The following is an 18,062-nucleotide window of genomic DNA, read 5'->3' as shown; positions in this document are numbered from 1 at the left end:
AGCGGGATGGGGGTACTCCGGATGGGTGCCACTCACCCAGGGTGACCAGCCCTGCAGAGCCTGGCACTGACACGAGCTTGTGCCACAAACAGCCCCCAGCACTGACCCTCTGTGGGGCGGGGAGGCCACGGACTGCAGGAAACGTGGAAGGTTCTGGAGCCGGGGTTGTGTGGGTGTGAGGGGTCCCTGTGAGGTGCCAGTGTGAGCGATCTGTGCAAGGGGTCGCTGTGAGGGGCTGGCAAAAGGAGCGGGTGAGAGGGGTCCGTGTGAGGGGCCGGTGTGAGCCATCTGTGTGAGGGGTCCCCGTGAGTGTACAGTGTGAGCGATCCCTGTGAGGGGCTCGCTGTGAGGGGTCGTTATCAGGGATCGCCGCCAGGGATCGCCGCCAGGCACCAATATCTAGCGCCAGCGTGGGTGTTCTCTGTGAGGGGCCGCCCCACCGGCACTAAACGTGTCCCTCGCCTCTCGCCGTCCGCCCTCCCGCCGCCGCTCCCCCCCTCGCCCCCGGCCGCGGCCCCGGGCCCCTCTTCCGGCTTCCGGTGCCGGCGCTATAAGAGCCGCTTCCGCCTCGGGATCGTGCTGCCGGTGCCGCCATGAACGCCCGCGGTGAGGGGGGGCCGGGGGGGGGTTCGTCCGTGAGAGGCGGGTGCGGCGGAGGGGGCACAGCGGTACCACAGCGATGGCGGGCGGGTACCGGGGAGCGGGGGATCTTGTCCATGGCGGGGATGGGGGCGGGGGGGGCGGCTCATCGGTACCTTAGCAGCGGGTCAGGGGACGGAAATTCCCGGGGTAGCGAGGGGGTTACCGGCCCTTACCGGGGGATGGGAGACTCATGGGCACCTCAGCAATTAGTCGGGCGGTGGGAGAGAAATTACTGGGAGCAGCGAGGCATTCCGGGACCTTACCGGGGCTGTGGGCAGGGAAAACGTGCCCATTGTTACGGGACGAGAGCCTCTCCGTTATCAGCGGCGGATGGGAGAGGCGGGGGGGTGTGTGCGTTACCGGGTGCGGTGCCCGTGCCCCGGCGGTGACCCTGCCCCGCTGTCCCGCAGGGCTGAGCACGGAGAAGGCCGTGGCCTTCACTCGGCGGCTGCGGGCCGAGCCGCAGTTCCTGCTGGCCCAGAACGTGGCCACATGCAACGACCCGCTGGAGGTGTGCCTGCAGCGGCAGGTGGTGCAGGACACGGTGCAGGTGTTCCAGCACGCCGTGCCCGCCGAGGGCAAGCCCGTCACCAACCAGAAGAACTCCGGTGAGGGCGGTCGGGGCCGGGGGCGGTGTTTGGGGGCTGACTCCTAACGCTCCTGGGATTGTGCTCCTGGGAGCGGCTGCTGCTCCAGAGCCCTTTGTCCGGGCTTCTGGGAAAAGTCATTGTCTCAAAATTCCTGCAGCATCCCCTTGAGTTAATAACACACGTTAGACCTGGAGCGTTTGCCTCTTTTCTGCATGGTGTAACTGAGAGATGTGCTTGCAATGAAAGATTTCAGAACACCTTCAGAGCTCTTTGGTGTTGCAGAAGCCCAGCCAAAGGCTCGAGGCAGAACTGTGTCATGAATCTCGTGGTTAAAGGAATTGTTGTGCAGCTCCTGAGCACAGGTGTTCCAGTTTAATTCCTGTTCCTTTGATCTCTCAGGGAGATGCTGGATCTTTTCCTGCCTCAACGCAATGCGTCTTCCTTTCATGAAGAAATACAACATTGAAGAGTTTGAGTTCAGCCAGTCCTATCTCTTTTTCTGGGATAAGGTACAGTTGTATAGATTGTTGTAGGATTGCTTATGCAATCAGGTGTTAGTGTTGGGACAGAGCTTCTTTTAGGCTGCATTGTTTTATCATGTATGAGAAGAAACTTCAAAAGTTCCTTAAAAACGTGTTTTGAATGCAGGTGGTCAAGCACAGTGGGACTTTCAGCTTGAGAAGAAAGTTGTCAAGATGCTGATGTTTTGGAGTATTAGAAGTCTTTTTTTTCAAGAGTTCTGTATGTTTCAGCAGTTACTTGTTGGTAGTTCAGGGGAAACATGACTGTAGCTCTGAGGTTTCAGTTGTGCTCGTGAGCTGTGTGCCTGCTCCTCCCCCTAAGGGAAATTAAACAAATCTAGTGCTAGTTTGGGTCAGGCTTCATTGCATAACTTCTGCTCCCCATTTTCTGTTCCCCTATCCTCAAGCTCTGTGTGAAGTCACTCCTAAATGTTTGCTCTAACAAAGAATTTTATAGGGTAGCCCCTGGAATGCTAGAGGGGAAAATGAGGACTTCGTTGGATGAGCGGAAAGTTGCTTCATCTATTCTGTGCTTGCAAAGAACTGAATACTCAGCAATTAATTAATGCATAATATATCAGACTTAAAAAGGTTGGGGTTGTTTATCTGTGTGTTTCAGGTTGAGCGTTGTTACTACTTTTTAAATGCCTTTGTGGAAACAGCTCAGAAGAAGGAGCCAGTGGAAGGAAGACTGGTGCAGTTCCTGCTCTCCAACCCCACCAATGATGGTGGACAGTGGGATATGCTGGTCAACATTATTGGTGAGAGAACTGGTCACAGGGAGCCCTTCCTGAAACTGCAGCCTGCTTTGAGAAATGGGGAATGGAATAGAATAAAAAATTGAGCTTGAGACCTGTGAATTGGCTAATGCACATGATGCCATTAACCACTGTATTTTTTTTTAATCAAAGACTTTTTTGGGGCCAGATTATAAATATTGGGCTGAAATCTTGTCTGGCATCACTTTTGCATAGTCCTGTTGATGATAAAAACTGAGATGATCAACAAATAATTAGATAGCCCTGACTTTCAGTTTAATAACAGGGTTCAATCCCCTTTTCTTCATCCAGTCATCAACTCAACCTCATTTATTTATAGCCATGTACAGTTTTTAGAGCACATGGTAAGGGAAAAGCCACTGCTGGACCAGGGTGTGTTTACAAAGCAAAACTACTTGGAATTGCAGCTTGAAGTTGGTGTAAAGATCAGTGAGAAGGAATTGATGTGGAATGTGGCACTGCTGGTCTTACAGAGCTCCGGGAGGAACGGATCCCACGCTGCTGGAGATACTTAATTACACCAGCACTTGCTCTCATTTGTGTTGTGAAACAATGTGACACCTTTGTAAATCAACAAGGCAATAATACAAACTTAGAATCACAAAAGGAATTTGTTTCTTTGAAGCCTGGAGGTTCCTTTTTTCCTCTTCCCATTGCTATAAATACTTAATCAGGGCAGAGATTTTGGCTGCTGCTGTTACATCCAGAGCCTTGCATGGTGAGATCTGTGAGTGGCACCCTAAGGCAGGAAGCCATGAGCTGCTGCTGGTGTTTTATAAATGTTGAGCAGGAAAGGAGACTGGGAAGTCAGTTTTAACCTTAGATAATTTACATGGAGTGATTCACAGGAGGCCCAGTTCTTTAGAAGGTATTTCAGGAGATTAATTTTAAAGTAATGAAGGTTTGTTTTTTTGTTTTTTTTTTTTTCCTGGTGAAAAGGACTTTTTAAAGCACTAATTAATTCAGAACTTTTAACTGTTGAGTTAAATAATACTGAGTAGTTCAGGGATTCCACTTACTGGGATCCCTGTGGAATGCATCTCAGAGGTCAAAATTCAGTCACAAATTAATAAGTAAACTTTGGGTACTTGTAACCTTTAAATAAGAGCCTTTCTGTTATAATCTCTGCACAAACCCAAACTCTCTTTATCATTCATATAGGTATGAACAGTAGGAGCATCTACTGTGTGAAAAAGCCTATTGTTAACCTGTAGTTGTATTTCTTTTAGAGAAGTATGGTGTTGTCCCCAAGAAATACTTCCCAGAGTCTCACACCACAGAGGCTACCAGAAGGATGAATGAGATCTTGAATCATAAGGTAAAATTGATTTAGATGATAAAATTTAGGGGAGGGGATGGGAATGAACCTGCTCCAAATGTTCCTAACCACCTGATCCTTACTGGCCAAAGTGTTAAGTGCATTCAGCAACTTAAATTTATTTACAAGCAGCCTAAAGTCTCAGCAAAGTCTGATGTTAATCTTGAAACATGGAGCAGGAAGGTGAGATCATGGAAGAGGTCCATGGTCAGGCTTTAGTAGCTTGAAAGTACCTTTTGTGGTTTTAGTAGCAGTTATTCCTAATCCTCAGATTTCCAAAGATTTCTTGACATGTGGCTGCTAAAATCTGTTTTTGCAAAGCCAGCACATGGTGTCTTAAGTGTCTCTTTCCCACCCTTTCAGTATCTCATCTCCCTGTGTGCCAAGGTTTCTAGAAATGACTGCCAAATGTGGTGAAAAAGATGGAGGAAAATAAATGTATTTTAAAAACACTGCATGTTAAGAATCAGCTTTCAGTATAGAAGTGCACAGCTTTGTCTGAAGGAAGGTGTTAACTGACTCCCTGAACTGCAGAAATGAATTAGCCTGGGAAGAGGCTGGTGTAGGTAGCTAGATGAAAAAGGCAATTAAAACATTTTTTACAGTTTGCTGCATTTTTTCCAGTTCATATGCTGCATGCTCAGGGAAAACTGCCTGCTGAAATCCACATAAAAAATGCAAAATACCTGGTGGAATGAGCTTGGACATTTTCAGTGTTGTTAATGTTGTTCTAATCCTGAGCATGGCAAAGCAGCTGGTCCCGAGGGAGCCCCATCACCATTCCTGGCCTTATGGATGGTGACACTAATGGGAAGCTTGTGCTGCTCTGACTGCAGCTGTGCATGCAGTGGGGAAATGCCCCTTTCTTTTTATCAGCCAAGAGATCAATTATGCATTAGAATTGCAAAATAAATGTGACAGTGTGAGGAAAGTGTGTTCTGTGAGTCACAGACGTGCTGGTGTGTGTGGATGTTGTGGCATCACTTGTGGGACTGAGGGAAATCAAGCTTTAAGAGCTTAATGGCTGCAAGCCTCACATCAGTGGTAGGAAATGGTAATTGAATTGTGACTATTTGTTAATTTTTTGGTTGTATTTTACTTCAACAGCATTCAATTATCTTGTTATTTTTTTAATGACTCAATCTCTAATGAAGCTTCTGAAGGTATTTTCATTATGAAAACATGTTATGAAGAGTAAAATAGGTGTTGAAAACAAGCAGATGGGAAGTCCTGAAAATGATCAGATGACACCTTTCATACCCTTTATAACAAAGTGACTTTCTCTTTAAACAGATGAGAGAATACTGTTTGAGGCTAAGAAATATGGTGGAGAGTGGAGGAAGCAAAGGAGAACTTTGTGCTGCCATGGACATGATGATAGAAGAGGTAAATAAAGTGGTGTGACATGAATCTTGGATCACAGGGCTGGAATGGAGCAGATTCCTTACTTTCATTGTGTGGCTGTTGGATCAGCCAAAACAAGTGCCTCTTGTTGCTTAACAAAATGGTTTTGGAGCTGTTCAAGTGAATTTGTTTTGCAGTGGCTTGTTGCTTACTTCATCCTGAGTTTTTCTAATCCTTCCAGACAAATATTTTGAATCCATAGGTTTCAGAATGATGATATTTTACAGACATTTGCCCCTTGCTGTAGGAAAAGCAGCATTTTGTCCCTTGGGAGATCAAAAGGTTGGCCTGTCTGGCTCTTAGAAACAACAGGAAAGGTTGAAATTTGCATTCTGATGGCTTTGAATGCAAATCTTGTAGCACAAGTGTTGTGCAAGGATTCCCCACAAGAGAGCAGAAAAGAACCACAGAAGGGAGGTGCCTGCACAGGGCTGAGCCCAGCTGAGGGCTCGTCCTGGGGGCAGCAGAGCAATGAATTGCAGCAGGGGTTTGGCTGTGAGCTGACTCCATCGCTGTCAGTGTGTCTGCACTCCCTGAACTGCCTCCTGCTCACACAAACCCACATCATTTTTCTCATTCTGTGCTGCTCATACTTGATTCTTAAACTGCCAAAAATAACTTAAACTTGGGGCTGTTTTAGTGTGACCGAGTACATGCACTTAAAAAACAATGTATGTAATTTTTTTTCTCAGACCTACATTTAACCACTGGGTCACTTGGCATTGTATGTCCTTAGATGAGTCAGGAAATCAAATGTTTTTGTGTTGTGTGTTAGCTTTTTCTGCAATCCACTGAACATCACTGTTAGGCAGAACCTACCTTGGGCTATTTCTGTAGAGTTTTAGTTCCATAGTAATGTGTTGTTTTAGGTTTTGAAACGTCATCTTTGCACTTCATGTAAAATTCTGTAGCTTCTTTTTATCTAATTTTAAGGTCAGGGTAAAAGAAGAAAAGTGATTTGTGTTCCTTGGGTTTCATCAAAACTGTTGTGAAGTTCATGCCTTAAGAATGCTGTGCTTTGAGCCTACCCCAGAATGTTGCAAATTTGCACTTAGTTCAAAGGTGAATGAATGTAATTCACATGCAGTGTGTGTCCAAAAGCCCTTGGGGATTCTGCAGCAAACACCAAAAGCTTCCTAGAGATGGTCATTCTTAAGGCAGGCACACACAGTTCACTGCTAAATGTTTCCTCATTTATTTAGAGCTTCTTGCCCTCTGAACAAGAGGTGCTGGAACTGACATGAAAGGTTCTTCACTGATTGCAGTTTGTCTGTTCTGTAAATGGTTGTGCTTCATTCTCTGAGGTTAACACAGCCTTTTCTCCTGCAGTAGGAAAGGTGGTTTGCATGTGTTTGGATGTGTATGAGTGGTGTTGCCTCTGTATTTGTGTGGCAAAGCAGAGCTTGGTTTTGTTCTGGGAGGTTCTATTTGCATAGCAAATCTTGGCTTGCTCCTGCTGGGAGCAGCAGCACTCGAGCTGAAATGGGGCAATTGTTGTGGAACATGGGATTAAATATTCACTCCAGAACTGTATAAACATTCTTATCAAACCAGTGCACAGTGGGTCAGAAGCTGAAATCAGTGCAGTTCATGCAACAGAATTTTTCTTCCTTTGCTGTTCTCTTTGTAGACTCTTCCTTATCAGGAGTGTCCTCGTTTTCCCCTCCTCATTTGTTTTGGGCTTTAGCACAGGCCATTCTATCCTTGCCTTATCTTGCTTCTAGTTGTCACTAGGGCAATGTAAGTCACCTTTTAGTTTAAATATGCTCGTTTTATTTATTGGTAGAGGAAACTTGTGAGATATGAAGAGAGGGCCTGTGTTGGGTGTGGTAGCAAAACAATTGAGGGAGGCCATTCCAGGCTCCAGTGCCTCAGTTCACTGGAGGCTTCTGTCTCCATCATTTTCCTTCCCTCTGGCTTGGTTGCTGCTCTCCTTTTAGGCATTTTTCTGCTTATTTTGTGTTCATGGCCTCATCTCTCAGTGCTTGCAGTTATCTGAGGTAATGTGGGTGTAGCCACAGCAAATGGTACCTTTTGTGCAGTCTGTGCAAAATTAAATATTTATAGTAGTTCAGGGGTTTATATTTGCTCTTTACCATATTTACTGAGAAATGTGTGAGTTCCTGCAGTAGGAGCCTTATGCCCACACCCTTGTTTCAACCTGTAATTAATCTTTTCACTTGTTTTCTTAAATTGCTCGGAGCAAGAACACCTTTATTTAGCAGGAGCATTGCACTCCTTTTGCTGCCAGCACAAAGAGCACATTAACATACAGCCAGTTCCTATGGATCAGCTCCAGAAAGAGTTAAATCAGCTTTGGGAAAGGTATTGTGTCTGTTCTGCTGTGTAAGTGTGAAGACTGCCAGGCTGGGAAGGCTGGCACAGACCACAGGAGCTGGATCCCAGTGCAGAAGGTGCAGCTGAGATTTGATTCCCTCTCCTCTTATTCTAAATAACCTGATGGTTCCTTGCAAGGAAGAGGCTTGTCCTCAGGACATGGACAGAGCTGAAGATCAGTGTCAGCTGAAATAAAACAGATTCAAACCTGTTTAACTGTGATTAAATTCTCTGTCCCCAGAGTACCTGTGGCAGGTCCTGCTCTGTATCTTTAAAGACACTCCTGTGGTTACACTGCCAGTGTTGGCACATTTTCTGATAAGCCCTGTGAGAAAGTACAGTAGTGGTTCTGAAGTGCAGCTTTATATTCTGATGTACAGGGAGGCTGATGACTTGAAATCTGGTCAACTTTTTGTGCTAAAAATCCAAAGATAGCTGTCAGCTGCAAAGGATGTCACAGGCAGCAGGCAGGGAGATGGGATTAAATTGCATAACCTGCCAGCTGAGCCCTAAACAGATGTTAAATGTATTACATGAGGAGATTATTCTGGGGTTTTGAAAATAAGCAAAGGTCCATCTTTGAAATCCAAATGAACATTACAATAGAAAATGAAATAGTACAAGGGAAACACTGGGATAAAATGCCCATGTTAAAAGGTCTGGTTTGTCTCTGCATGGGGCAAACTACCTGGTGGAACAGCGATGCTGTTCTTAAGCCTTCAGAGAATAAATTTGATAAAGTTTCTCTGGCAGTGTTGGAGGAGCTTCAGAATTACTGATGAAATGTAACAAGGCTGGGAAGTGTCCTGTTTTTGCTTTGGGCTGCTGCACTCCTAGGATAACCTGGAATCAGTAAGCTTCTGTTTTGCCTGGTGGTTTACCTGAGAACATGGAATGTGAGGATGGAGAAAGAAGCTCTGTTGATTTTCCTGAGGCCTTTCAGATTGGTTTTGAACTGCTGAAACACCAAGATTTCAGGAGCTGAATGCAGATAATTGATGTGTGTGTGTTCAAAAGTGGCCGTTAAGATCCCATTTCTCCAGCTGGTTCTCACATGGAGTAATGCATGCTCCAGTGGCATTGCTGTGGTAGGAGAGGCACAGCTGCATGTCCCAGCAGGCTCACAGCTGTTTGCTTCTCTGGGCAGGTATTCAGAATAGTGAGCACTTGCCTGGGCAGCCCTCCAGAGACTTTCTGCTGGGAGTTCCGGGACAAGGAGAAGAACTACCACAAGTACGGCCCCATGACCCCGGTGCAGTTCTACAATGAACATGTGAAGCCTTACTTCAACATGGAGGACAAGGTTGGGCATGCTGAAAACTTTCCAAGGCCGCCTTTATTTTGCTGCTAAGCCATTTATTTTCCACTGTTGCCAGTGTCTGCAGCACCTGGGATGGGCACAGCTTGCCCAAGTCAGTGTGTTTATTCTCCCTGTTGTGCTGTTTGTGCTCTACCCCTCAATTATCTGGGATCTTGTGTTGCAGTCCACAAGGGTTTTGTAATGATAAAATATGCAGTGATCTAATCAGTTGTAATAGGTCATAAGGCAGACATTAGAGAAGGAATAACACACAGAGCTGCTCTGCCACAGTTACGAGGTGAACTTGTGAAACAAAGCAAAAAAAACCCCAACAAACACAACCTTAAGAAACCTCTTATTTCAGCCAAGTGGCTTGTTTGCCAATGGGGCAGACAGCTGGCTGGGACAAAAGCCATTCCCTGAAATCCTTCTAGGTCCAATCTTCAAGGACTTCACTTATGTTGCATCTTATTTTATGACATCTTGGTTTTTTGGCAGATTTGTCTAGTGAATGATCCTCGACCCCAGAACCCCTACAACAGGCTCTACACAGTGGAGTACCTGGGCAACATGGCTGGAGGGAGGAAAACTCTCTACAACAACCAGCCTGTGGAGGTCCTGAAGAAATTGGCTGCAGCATCTATTAAGGATGGCGAGGTGGGTTTGGTTTCTCTTTGTGGGTGGCACAGTGCAGCCCATGCCATGTAAAGCTCCTGGGATTTAGCCCAGGCATGACCCTTCCTTCTCTTTGCAGGCTGTGTGGTTTGGCTGTGATGTGGCAAAGCACTTCTATGGCAAGCTGGGAATCAATGACCTGAATATGTGAGTAGAGAATCAAACCAGGCTGTCATTTGGGATCCTCAGTGAGGACATGAACAGTGCTTTAGTTCTTTCTACATACTTTGGATTATAAACCCCAAAAGAGTATGTTTAAGTAATTCAGCAGCAGAAGAATTTTTTTTTTACTTGTTAGTTAAATCTGAATCCTCTTAAGATGCACTATGAGTAGCTGTAAATATTTTTACTTATTTAAATGTCTAATATATGGTGAGAGAAGCCCCTAAAGGGATCAGGTTCTGCATTTATTCTGACATTAAAATTGGTTGAACTCGTATGATCCTGGCACAGGACAGTCTCCTGATTCCCTGACTTAGTCAGAACTCCCCCTGCATCCTTTCTCATGTGGTTTATTTGTCTTTCTGCTAGATTTAATCATGAGCTGGTGTTTGGTGTCTCCATCAAGAATATGAACAAAGCCGAACGATTGATCTTTGGGGAGTCCCTGATGACCCATGCCATGGTCCTGACAGCTGTCACTGAGAAGGTAGAGTCTCCCTCCTGGAGTTGTGGTGCTGGCAGGGATGTGTTGGAATATCCTGGGAGCTTCTTTGTGTCCTGGGCTCGCTCAGAGTGTGCCACAACCCCCTGGTGCACAAGGCTGGTTGTTTATTCCCTTTGTGTTGTTTGTGTCTGAGTGTTCAGAACTATAAATATTTAACAAGGAGGGAAGAATTTTAGGCATATCAAAGGACTTTTTTCCTTTTACCCACAAACTTGGATTGAACAACCACTGCATGGTTAGTCCAGTCTGGTTTAGAGCCTGAAGCTCCTGTTAAAATGCTGGCAGGAGGCGTTTTGCAGCAGGGTTAATCTCCTGCAGTTCCCTGGCATGTGATCTCTGACCTCTAATTAGGGAAGGGAAATGGTGTCCAGCATAGCTCTGTGGCAAACAGCAGAGCTGAGATGAATCCACAGCTAGATCTGCTCCTGGCACCATAACAAAGCACATAATGAAGTAAAAAGAAGCATTCAAAAACTTACAACTTGAGGTTATCTGCAAAGTTGATGTTTCCATTTATTTCCAGAAGCTGTCATTATTAAAGTTTCTTTGAAGTGATCTCTTCCTGTCCAGCTTGACCTTGGCTTGAGAAATTGCAGCTTGCACAGCACTGAACGAGTTTGCCTTAGCTGTGGAGTTTTGAGACTTGAGATGGAACTGCTGAGTCATAAGAATGTTCCAATTTCTTTTTACAGCTCAATTTTTTCCTGTTTTCTGCATTCTGAGCTCTTAATGTTTCCACTGTGTATCAGATTGCACAAACACCTCTGTAAATATCGAACTGAAAAACAAGGAAAACTTTGTAGTTGGTACCTAAAAACCTTAACCTGAAGGTGCTTTGAGAATCTGTGTTGTAAAATGTAATATTTTGGATTTACTTACTTTTTATAAAAAAGGCTTTGAAGACTTAAAAAAAATCATATTAAAATTTTACAACATCAAGAATTGATGTGGATTAAATGCACCTTTAGTTAAAAAGTTACTGTACATGAATGTGCCTTTCCCAATTTCTGAGAGCATCCAGAGTTGACATCCTTGGTCTGGGAGCTCTCAAGTGTCCCATCTTAAGGACTGTTCTCCCTTCTCAAGGGAGAATAGAAGCATTACAACAATAATCCATTCAATATTAAAAAGGGATGTATGGGGTGTTTTTCAGGCTAGTCTTTTGTATTAAAATATTTTAATTGCACAGCACCAGACTTGGAGCTGTGTCCTTCAGCTGGATTCTTCAAGGGTTTGCATTTGCTCTTACCAATGCTGTTCTGAATTTTGACAGTTCCTTCTTCCTTTCCTCTGATTCCCAGTTCAGGCAAGTTGTGCATCCTGTTTAATTTCCCTCACTCTCTGATGGGGGACAGGGACAGCAGCTGAAATTCTGTGAGTCAGTTAAGTCCAAACTAGAATTTAGTTACATTTCAGCTGCCTGATGAAATAAATATTGATTGCAGACTCTTCTTCCCCACATTTTATCTAAGTAGGTAGATGAGTATTTTATAAAATGGCATTTCTGTAGCCATTAGCAAGAAACCATTGGGACTCTGAGGAGTGGAGCTCTGTGTGTTCCTGGTGCTGGGTTTGGAAGGGGTTGCCTGCTCAGGTGTGGCCTCTCCTTCACCACTGACTGTCATGGGCTTGTTTTGGCACAGGATGGGCAAGAAGATGCATTTGAAAAATGGAGAGTGGAAAACTCCTGGGGTGAAGACCGTGGCAATAAAGGTAATTTATAGTCATGAGAGCAGAAAGCTGAATGTTTGGAAATAAGGATGTGGCAAGGACAATGAGGCAGCTCTTCCTACGTGGAGTGGAGGGGAACGCCATGATTTTATTATCTCCTGAGAGAGACAGGCCAGATGTGGGCTCAGCCATGGCACAGACTCAGTGGTGAGTGTGCCAGGCCAGACTCTGTGTCCCCAGGAATAAGTCACTGCTGGCCTGTCACTGTTTCTAAGTGACTGTTTCTGCTGCACATTAATCCCAAATGTTGTGCTTGTAAGATTTGGTGTGGCAGAACTTTCCCAGGATGTCTTGGCTTTCTTCTGGGAATAGATTATTTTTGGAGAACTCTGTTTTAGAATGTGGTCTTATTTATAAGCTTCTCAATAACATGAACAACTCAGAGGAAAACATAGAATATTCTAGGAAGTGTCTTAATTTATGTTGTGCCCTCTTGGTCTTGCAGTAGTTTCTGTTCTGAGTTAACTGTATCCATTCACAGCAAAGTATTCCAATAAAAATCTTCAGACTTGACAAAACAATGAAACTGTTGCTGTCCAGCCTTCAAGGCTCAGCAATATGACAGCAGTGAAATGTTCTTTGCAATGTTGGATTAATTGAAGAAGCCAAATCAATGCTGAGGGGTAACATCAATGGCTCAGGGCAGCAGCTGAACCCTGACACTGCTACAGGTGGTGCCTGCTGGGCTGGGACTGAGCTGTGGCACTTCTGTGCTGCAGCATCCAAACCCACACTCGCCTCTCAAGAATGAGGTCTAGAGCTGTGGAAGAGGAGCTGGTTGTTCCTTTGAAATAAAACAAATAAAATAGGAGCCCAGAGTGACTTGAATGACCCTGCCCTATCTTGTCCCCATGGCATCTGTGTGACTTTGCACGGTGAGTCACTGTCCCTTATGTGCCTTATGTACCAGGGGACACCCTGCTCTCTGGAAAGTCTTGCTCCCTGACTGTGCTTTGTTTTGCTCTGGGAGTTCCCTGGAAAAGAGCCTTGACAGAAAATCCCATCAGAATTAGGAAGCTTGCCTCTATTTCAGACTGCTTTTTTTCTAGGGAGCTGAATCCCTAAATGATTTTCTTGGGTATGACCAAATGAGCTGCCCTGGAGCAAAAGGCAATGGGACAGGTCCTCCAGGGCTGCTTCCCAAACACTGGGAGAGGTAACTGAGAGTCACAGAACCATTTAGGATGTGGAAAAACCCTTTTAAGGTCCAAAAGAGTCCAACTGTTCACCCAGCACTGCCAAGTCCCCACTGAACCATGGTTCCCAAATGTCACATCTACACAGTATTTGAATCCCTTCAGGGACTGTGACTCAACTTGATGGGGTTTCTTCTCCTTCCTGCCCTGATTTTCCACTCTGCAGTGTCCAGTAGTAGCTGTGTAGGAGGGTGAGGACTCAGAGTTTGCCTGAGCTGTCTTGCAGTGCCACTGAGTCTGTGTCTCACTGTGATAAGAGTTAAGATTTTTATCTTATCTGCCTTGTTAAGGAATTGGGAAGCTCTGCTTGGGTAAGTCCAGCACCAGAAACCAGAGTCCACATCAGTGAGGAGTCAGCCAAGAATGATGCTAAACTTGGCACATCCCAGCTGGGGCCCAGCTGGGTGTGGGGATGGGAGTGAGCCCCAGCTCCCAGGATTTCTTGGACAGGGTGCCCAAGGGTCCAGCCTGCAGCAGAGCACCAGGGACTGCACTGGAGCCATTAAACAATGAGCAAAGAAATTACTTTTTTGTGAGGAAAGAGCAGGCTTTTTTCATGTGGGGTTCCCTGTTTTCCCAAGTGCAGTCCAGGGTGCCAGGTGCCACCTGTTTTCCCTGACAGGAATGGTGCAAGACTGGAAAGATTGGGACTCCTGGTTTGGGAATGATGGGATGGAGTCAGTTATATGTTCACACTCCAGAGTGGGCAGAACTGAAATCTTGTGGTACTGCTTGTCCTGGAGAAAGGGAACCCTGTGACCCAGCCCAGCTTTGCCTCTCCTAAATATTTAGTAATTACATTTATCTGTTGTATAAGTGTTTCTGGAACCCTGTTCTTCCTCAAGGAATGAGCACAGCTGCTGACAAACGTTGCTTGTTTTCTGAGGTAAAAAAGTCACTTCCCAATCAAATATTTCCTTCTAATTTTACTGGCTGTTTTTCAGCCACACAGGCAAGTTTAATTATTCTGAGTAGTCCTTTGTTCTGGAGACACACAGGACGTCATTACCTAACTTTGAACCCAGCTTATCCCATCGGATATCTTTTTTTAAAAGCAAGGAAGAGGAGAGTACTAAATCACACTGTGGAGAGGGGTCCATCTGCTTGTTTTGGCATGAAAAGAACTTTTTTAGGATGCATCTCCAGCTAGAAGTCAGCAGCCTTTGGGCTTTTCATGTCTTGTATTGGCTGTTGCTCTCCTGCAGGAAGGCATTTCAAGGATTTAACTGGAGGCACCCTGTGTCTGTGTGTGCATCTCTCATCCCAAAGTGCCCTGGGACAGAGGCACTGTTCATTTCCTCTCCCTGGGCAGGAGTTACAGCTCCAAGGCCCTTTGGGGCGTTTCAGGGGGTTCCCAGGTGTGTGTAGGGGCTGTGTGTGTGGGTCTGCCCTGCCCAGGCCTCCCCAAAGCTGAGTTATTTGCATGTTCTGCAGTCGTGCTCGGCGCTTCCTCCGGCTCAGACGCCGCGATCCCAATCGGCTCCGAGGGACAGGATGTCAGAGGCAGAGTTCATTAATCCTCTCAGGGTGCAATTACTTGTTGGCTCTTGGGAGTGAGAGGTTTTTGTGTGTCCCAAGAACTCATATCCTGAAGAGAGGATAATCAAGGCAGCTCCCTTTGGCAGTGTTTCCAAAATGGCTTCTAGCTCGGGTTACAGTTGATAGGGGTTTTAATTTATGGGATTATCTGATCTCTTGCTTTAGAAACAAGATGGTGGAGATAGATGCATTTATTGTCCATATTCTTTGGACATTTTCTTGTTTCATTTGATTGTGTGATGATACAATATAAGGACATGAGAAACTTTATTACATAAAGCCTTCTCATCTCTCTCCTAAATGCTTCCTTTCTCACAGCCACTCTTATTCCCATTTCACCTGGAATAGCTTGTTTCCAGTGGTAGCTCTCTGCTAAAACCTCTGAAGTGACTTCCTTCACTCCCAGTTCAAGGGTGTTCACTGTCATTTTCATATTAAGGGAGACAATTAGGATTTGCTTCAGCCTTAGTGTGATTTAAATGGCTTTGAGAAAAGCAGTGGCTGCCTCTTACTCCAAAAACTAAACCAAGAAAGTTTTCTTGGAACAGGTTGATATTCACCTGAAAAATTCTAAAGCCTCAAATAGAGTCAAATAATGTTACATTCTGTCTTAAAGCTTTGTAATTCCCTTGAGTATTCTCAATGCCCATTTTAACAGAGCAAACATAAATTATGGATGTTCTGGCTCTTGTTTTTCCTGGTGGGCTTCTTGCCTGACCTTTGGGTGCACACAAAGTACATCCTGTATGTTAACTTCCTCGAGATATTTTTTGCTGTGTTTTGAGAGATAACCAGCATGACCAGGCCCTGTTTAATGCATCACTCAGAGGTGAGGCTTGTCTGTGGCAGCTTTCCTGCAGTGGCTCTGAGCTGTGATGCTGTTTTCCCCCCAGGTTACCTGATCATGACCGATGACTGGTTCTCCGAGTACGTGTACGAGGTGGTGGTGGACAAGAAGCACGTGCCCGAGGAGATCCTGGCCGTGATGCAGCAGGAGCCCATCGTGCTGCCAGCCTGGGACCCCATGGGGGCTTTGGCCAAGTGAAGCAGGGAGCATTTGCCTCCCCATGGCCATCAGAAGTAGCTGCAATAGAGAATTCCAGTCGTCGGAAGCCATAGCCAAACAATAACGAGACCGAGCCCTCGGCCTGGTCCCTATTCCTGAAATGTAAGTTAAGGATCCTTGGGAAATAGCGCTTCACTGATCCCAGCTCTCAGACAGGCTGCTCCAAAACTCACAAGGGAAAAGGAAAAAAACCTCACAATGAAAGCAGATGATAAGTGCTGTCAATGGCAGTTTGATTTTACCTTAAATTTTTAATGCGAATCAGCGTAGTAATGTAGTAAAATTACCTTGACTGATGTTTTCCCTAGGAAAAATGGGCATTAAAGGCCCTTTAGAATTAATAGTTAGGTGATTGTTAGAGCAAACATATTGAGATAATTAACCAATTATGGTCTGGCTTGTCCTAGAAAAACTCCCCAAAAATATTTTATATATTTACAGTTTTAGTTTTGCTGAAGTTTTGGAGGGGATGTATGAATTGAAACTGCTAAAAATGACCTTTAGAAAACTTTCTCTTCCAGCAGAATTGGGGAAGGGGAATGGTTTCCTTGAGGTATCCAGTTCCACTTGGTTTTATTCTTCCATTATTGAGCTGGGACTGGATAACCCCCCCAGGGGCCAGTGCTATGTCTGTGTGCACAGGAGCGCTATTTTTCAGTTATTTTAGCAAGAACAACCATAAATATGTTCACAGGTGGAGTTAGTGTCATGCTCAACAGAAAAACCAACGTTTTAATTGCTGCATTTTATTTGGTTGTTTTAAAAAACAAGATGGTGCTATGAAGCTTTTGAATAAACACTTTCTAAAGTGACTGGGACAGTTCTGGTTTCTTTTTTTAAAGAGGTGCATGGAGCTGCTGGAATGGGAAGATGTTGGTGAGCTGCAATGAGGGTGTGGTGCCTCCATCACAGACCTGGTGCAGAAATGGGTACAGAAATGTCAGAAATGGCACTGGTGGAGCTGATCCTCCTTTGGGCAGGGGGATGGAGCAGATGATTCTCCAGGGATCCTTTTGGGGTCTCATGCAGAGTCTCCACTTTGTGCTGTCACTTGAGTGAAGGCAAGCAAACAGTTCTTGTACTCCCTGGTGCCTCTGACACGGAGCCAGATCTCTTGGAAAGCTGTGCTATGCACAATATTTTCATTATGACTAATGCATGGGTTGTTTTGGGGGCTTTTTCCTCCTCCAAAAGGTCAGTAATTTTAGTCCTTCAAGATCTTTCTACTTACGACCTTAACACCAGTTCTTCTGTTTCCTCCGTGCTATCTATGAGTATGATATCAGCTAAGGAGAATTAACTTTTTCTCCAGAGTTTAACTGACATTTTTGTTGCTGGTGGTAGCACCGATGAGGATTGAGCTTGATAAACTCAAAACTGATTCCAAGCCAGTTTTTGTTAGTTTCAGTATTTTAAGGTATTGTCCAGCCTGTGCTTATCTCCCCAGTTCTTGCCCAGATATTTCCCTGTACACTTTATACAATAGTACTGTGGTTTTTTTCTTTTCCTTCAAATAAGCACAGAAAATCCACATGGCTGAAACACATTATGGGGAATGAAGCCAATCTGGCAGCAGCACTTGTGCCTTCATGCCCTATGATTTTGTAAGTTCTTTCCATGGTGGAATTGAGAAGGGGAGGGGGAAATGCAGATGCCAAGGTGAGAGCTGTGGTTTTTTTCTCTGGGGGCAGTTGAGGTTTGTGCTGGTGCCACCAAGTCAAGGATATTCCTCTCCCTGTGGGAGGACAGCCATGGAAACTTCGGTAAGGATTGGTGCCTGCAGGCCCTTTTATCCATCAACACCTTCCAGTTGCCTGGTTTTAACCTGTAGTTTGAAATGTGGGCAAAATCTGTGGGTGAAATGATTCCCATGAACTGATTCCGTGCTGATGTGACTTTCACTGGGTCACTCTGCCCTTTTGTCCTGAGGGAGGGCTCACTGATGAGATCAGCAGCCTTGAGATAAGGCTGGAGGCAGCTGGGTGATGATGGAGCTGCCATGAGGAATTCTCAGGGTCCTGCACAGCACAAGGCACATCTGGATCCAAGGAGGCGTGTGGGAGAGACTTCACAGCCAGGGATTGTTCCCAATGGATTGTCCCAGCACTTCTCCTGAGGGTGTGCTGGAGGAACAAGCCACTTAACCCCTGTCAGTGCACAGGAGATGGTTCAGAGATGATAAAAAATTAAACTTTCCAAAGGATGGAATGGAAATAATGTGGGAATAAGCCTGGCTTGCTCATTTGTTGTCAGTCAGCAAAGAAAGCTCTGTGAACTGTAAATCCAGACTATGAAAA

General features: G+C 45.2%; 1 protein-coding gene across 1 annotated transcript; it reads left to right on the top strand.

The window, feature by feature from the left end:
* The first annotated feature begins 529 nt into the window (after positions 1 to 529).
* Positions 530 to 16,577, top strand: BLMH (bleomycin hydrolase). Its single transcript, XM_066563319.1, has 12 exons — positions 530 to 606; positions 1,053 to 1,250; positions 1,632 to 1,741; positions 2,373 to 2,514; positions 3,762 to 3,850; positions 5,144 to 5,236; positions 8,739 to 8,894; positions 9,390 to 9,548; positions 9,646 to 9,713; positions 10,098 to 10,215; positions 11,877 to 11,946; positions 15,593 to 16,577. The coding sequence occupies exons 1-12, from the start codon at positions 594 to 596 to the stop codon at positions 15,742 to 15,744; spliced, it is 1,368 nt and encodes a 455-aa protein (XP_066419416.1). The 5' UTR covers positions 530 to 593; the 3' UTR covers positions 15,745 to 16,577.
* The last annotated feature ends 1,485 nt before the right edge of the window (positions 16,578 to 18,062 follow it).

This window comes from Molothrus aeneus, chromosome 20, assembly GCF_037042795.1.
Source record: "Molothrus aeneus isolate 106 chromosome 20, BPBGC_Maene_1.0, whole genome shotgun sequence".
Classification (NCBI taxonomy): domain Eukaryota; kingdom Metazoa; phylum Chordata; class Aves; order Passeriformes; family Icteridae; genus Molothrus; species Molothrus aeneus.
This window is presented reverse-complemented; position numbering and strand designations above follow the sequence as displayed.

Excerpts from the sequence above, each read along its gene's own strand:
- BLMH (XM_066563319.1), top strand. Across the intron at positions 5,237-8,738 it reads TGGACATGATGATAGAAGAG|GTATTCAGAATAGTGAGCAC; the intron begins GTAAATAAAGTG and ends TTCTCTGGGCAG. Across the intron at positions 10,216-11,876 it reads TGACAGCTGTCACTGAGAAG|GATGGGCAAGAAGATGCATT; the intron begins GTAGAGTCTCCC and ends GTTTTGGCACAG.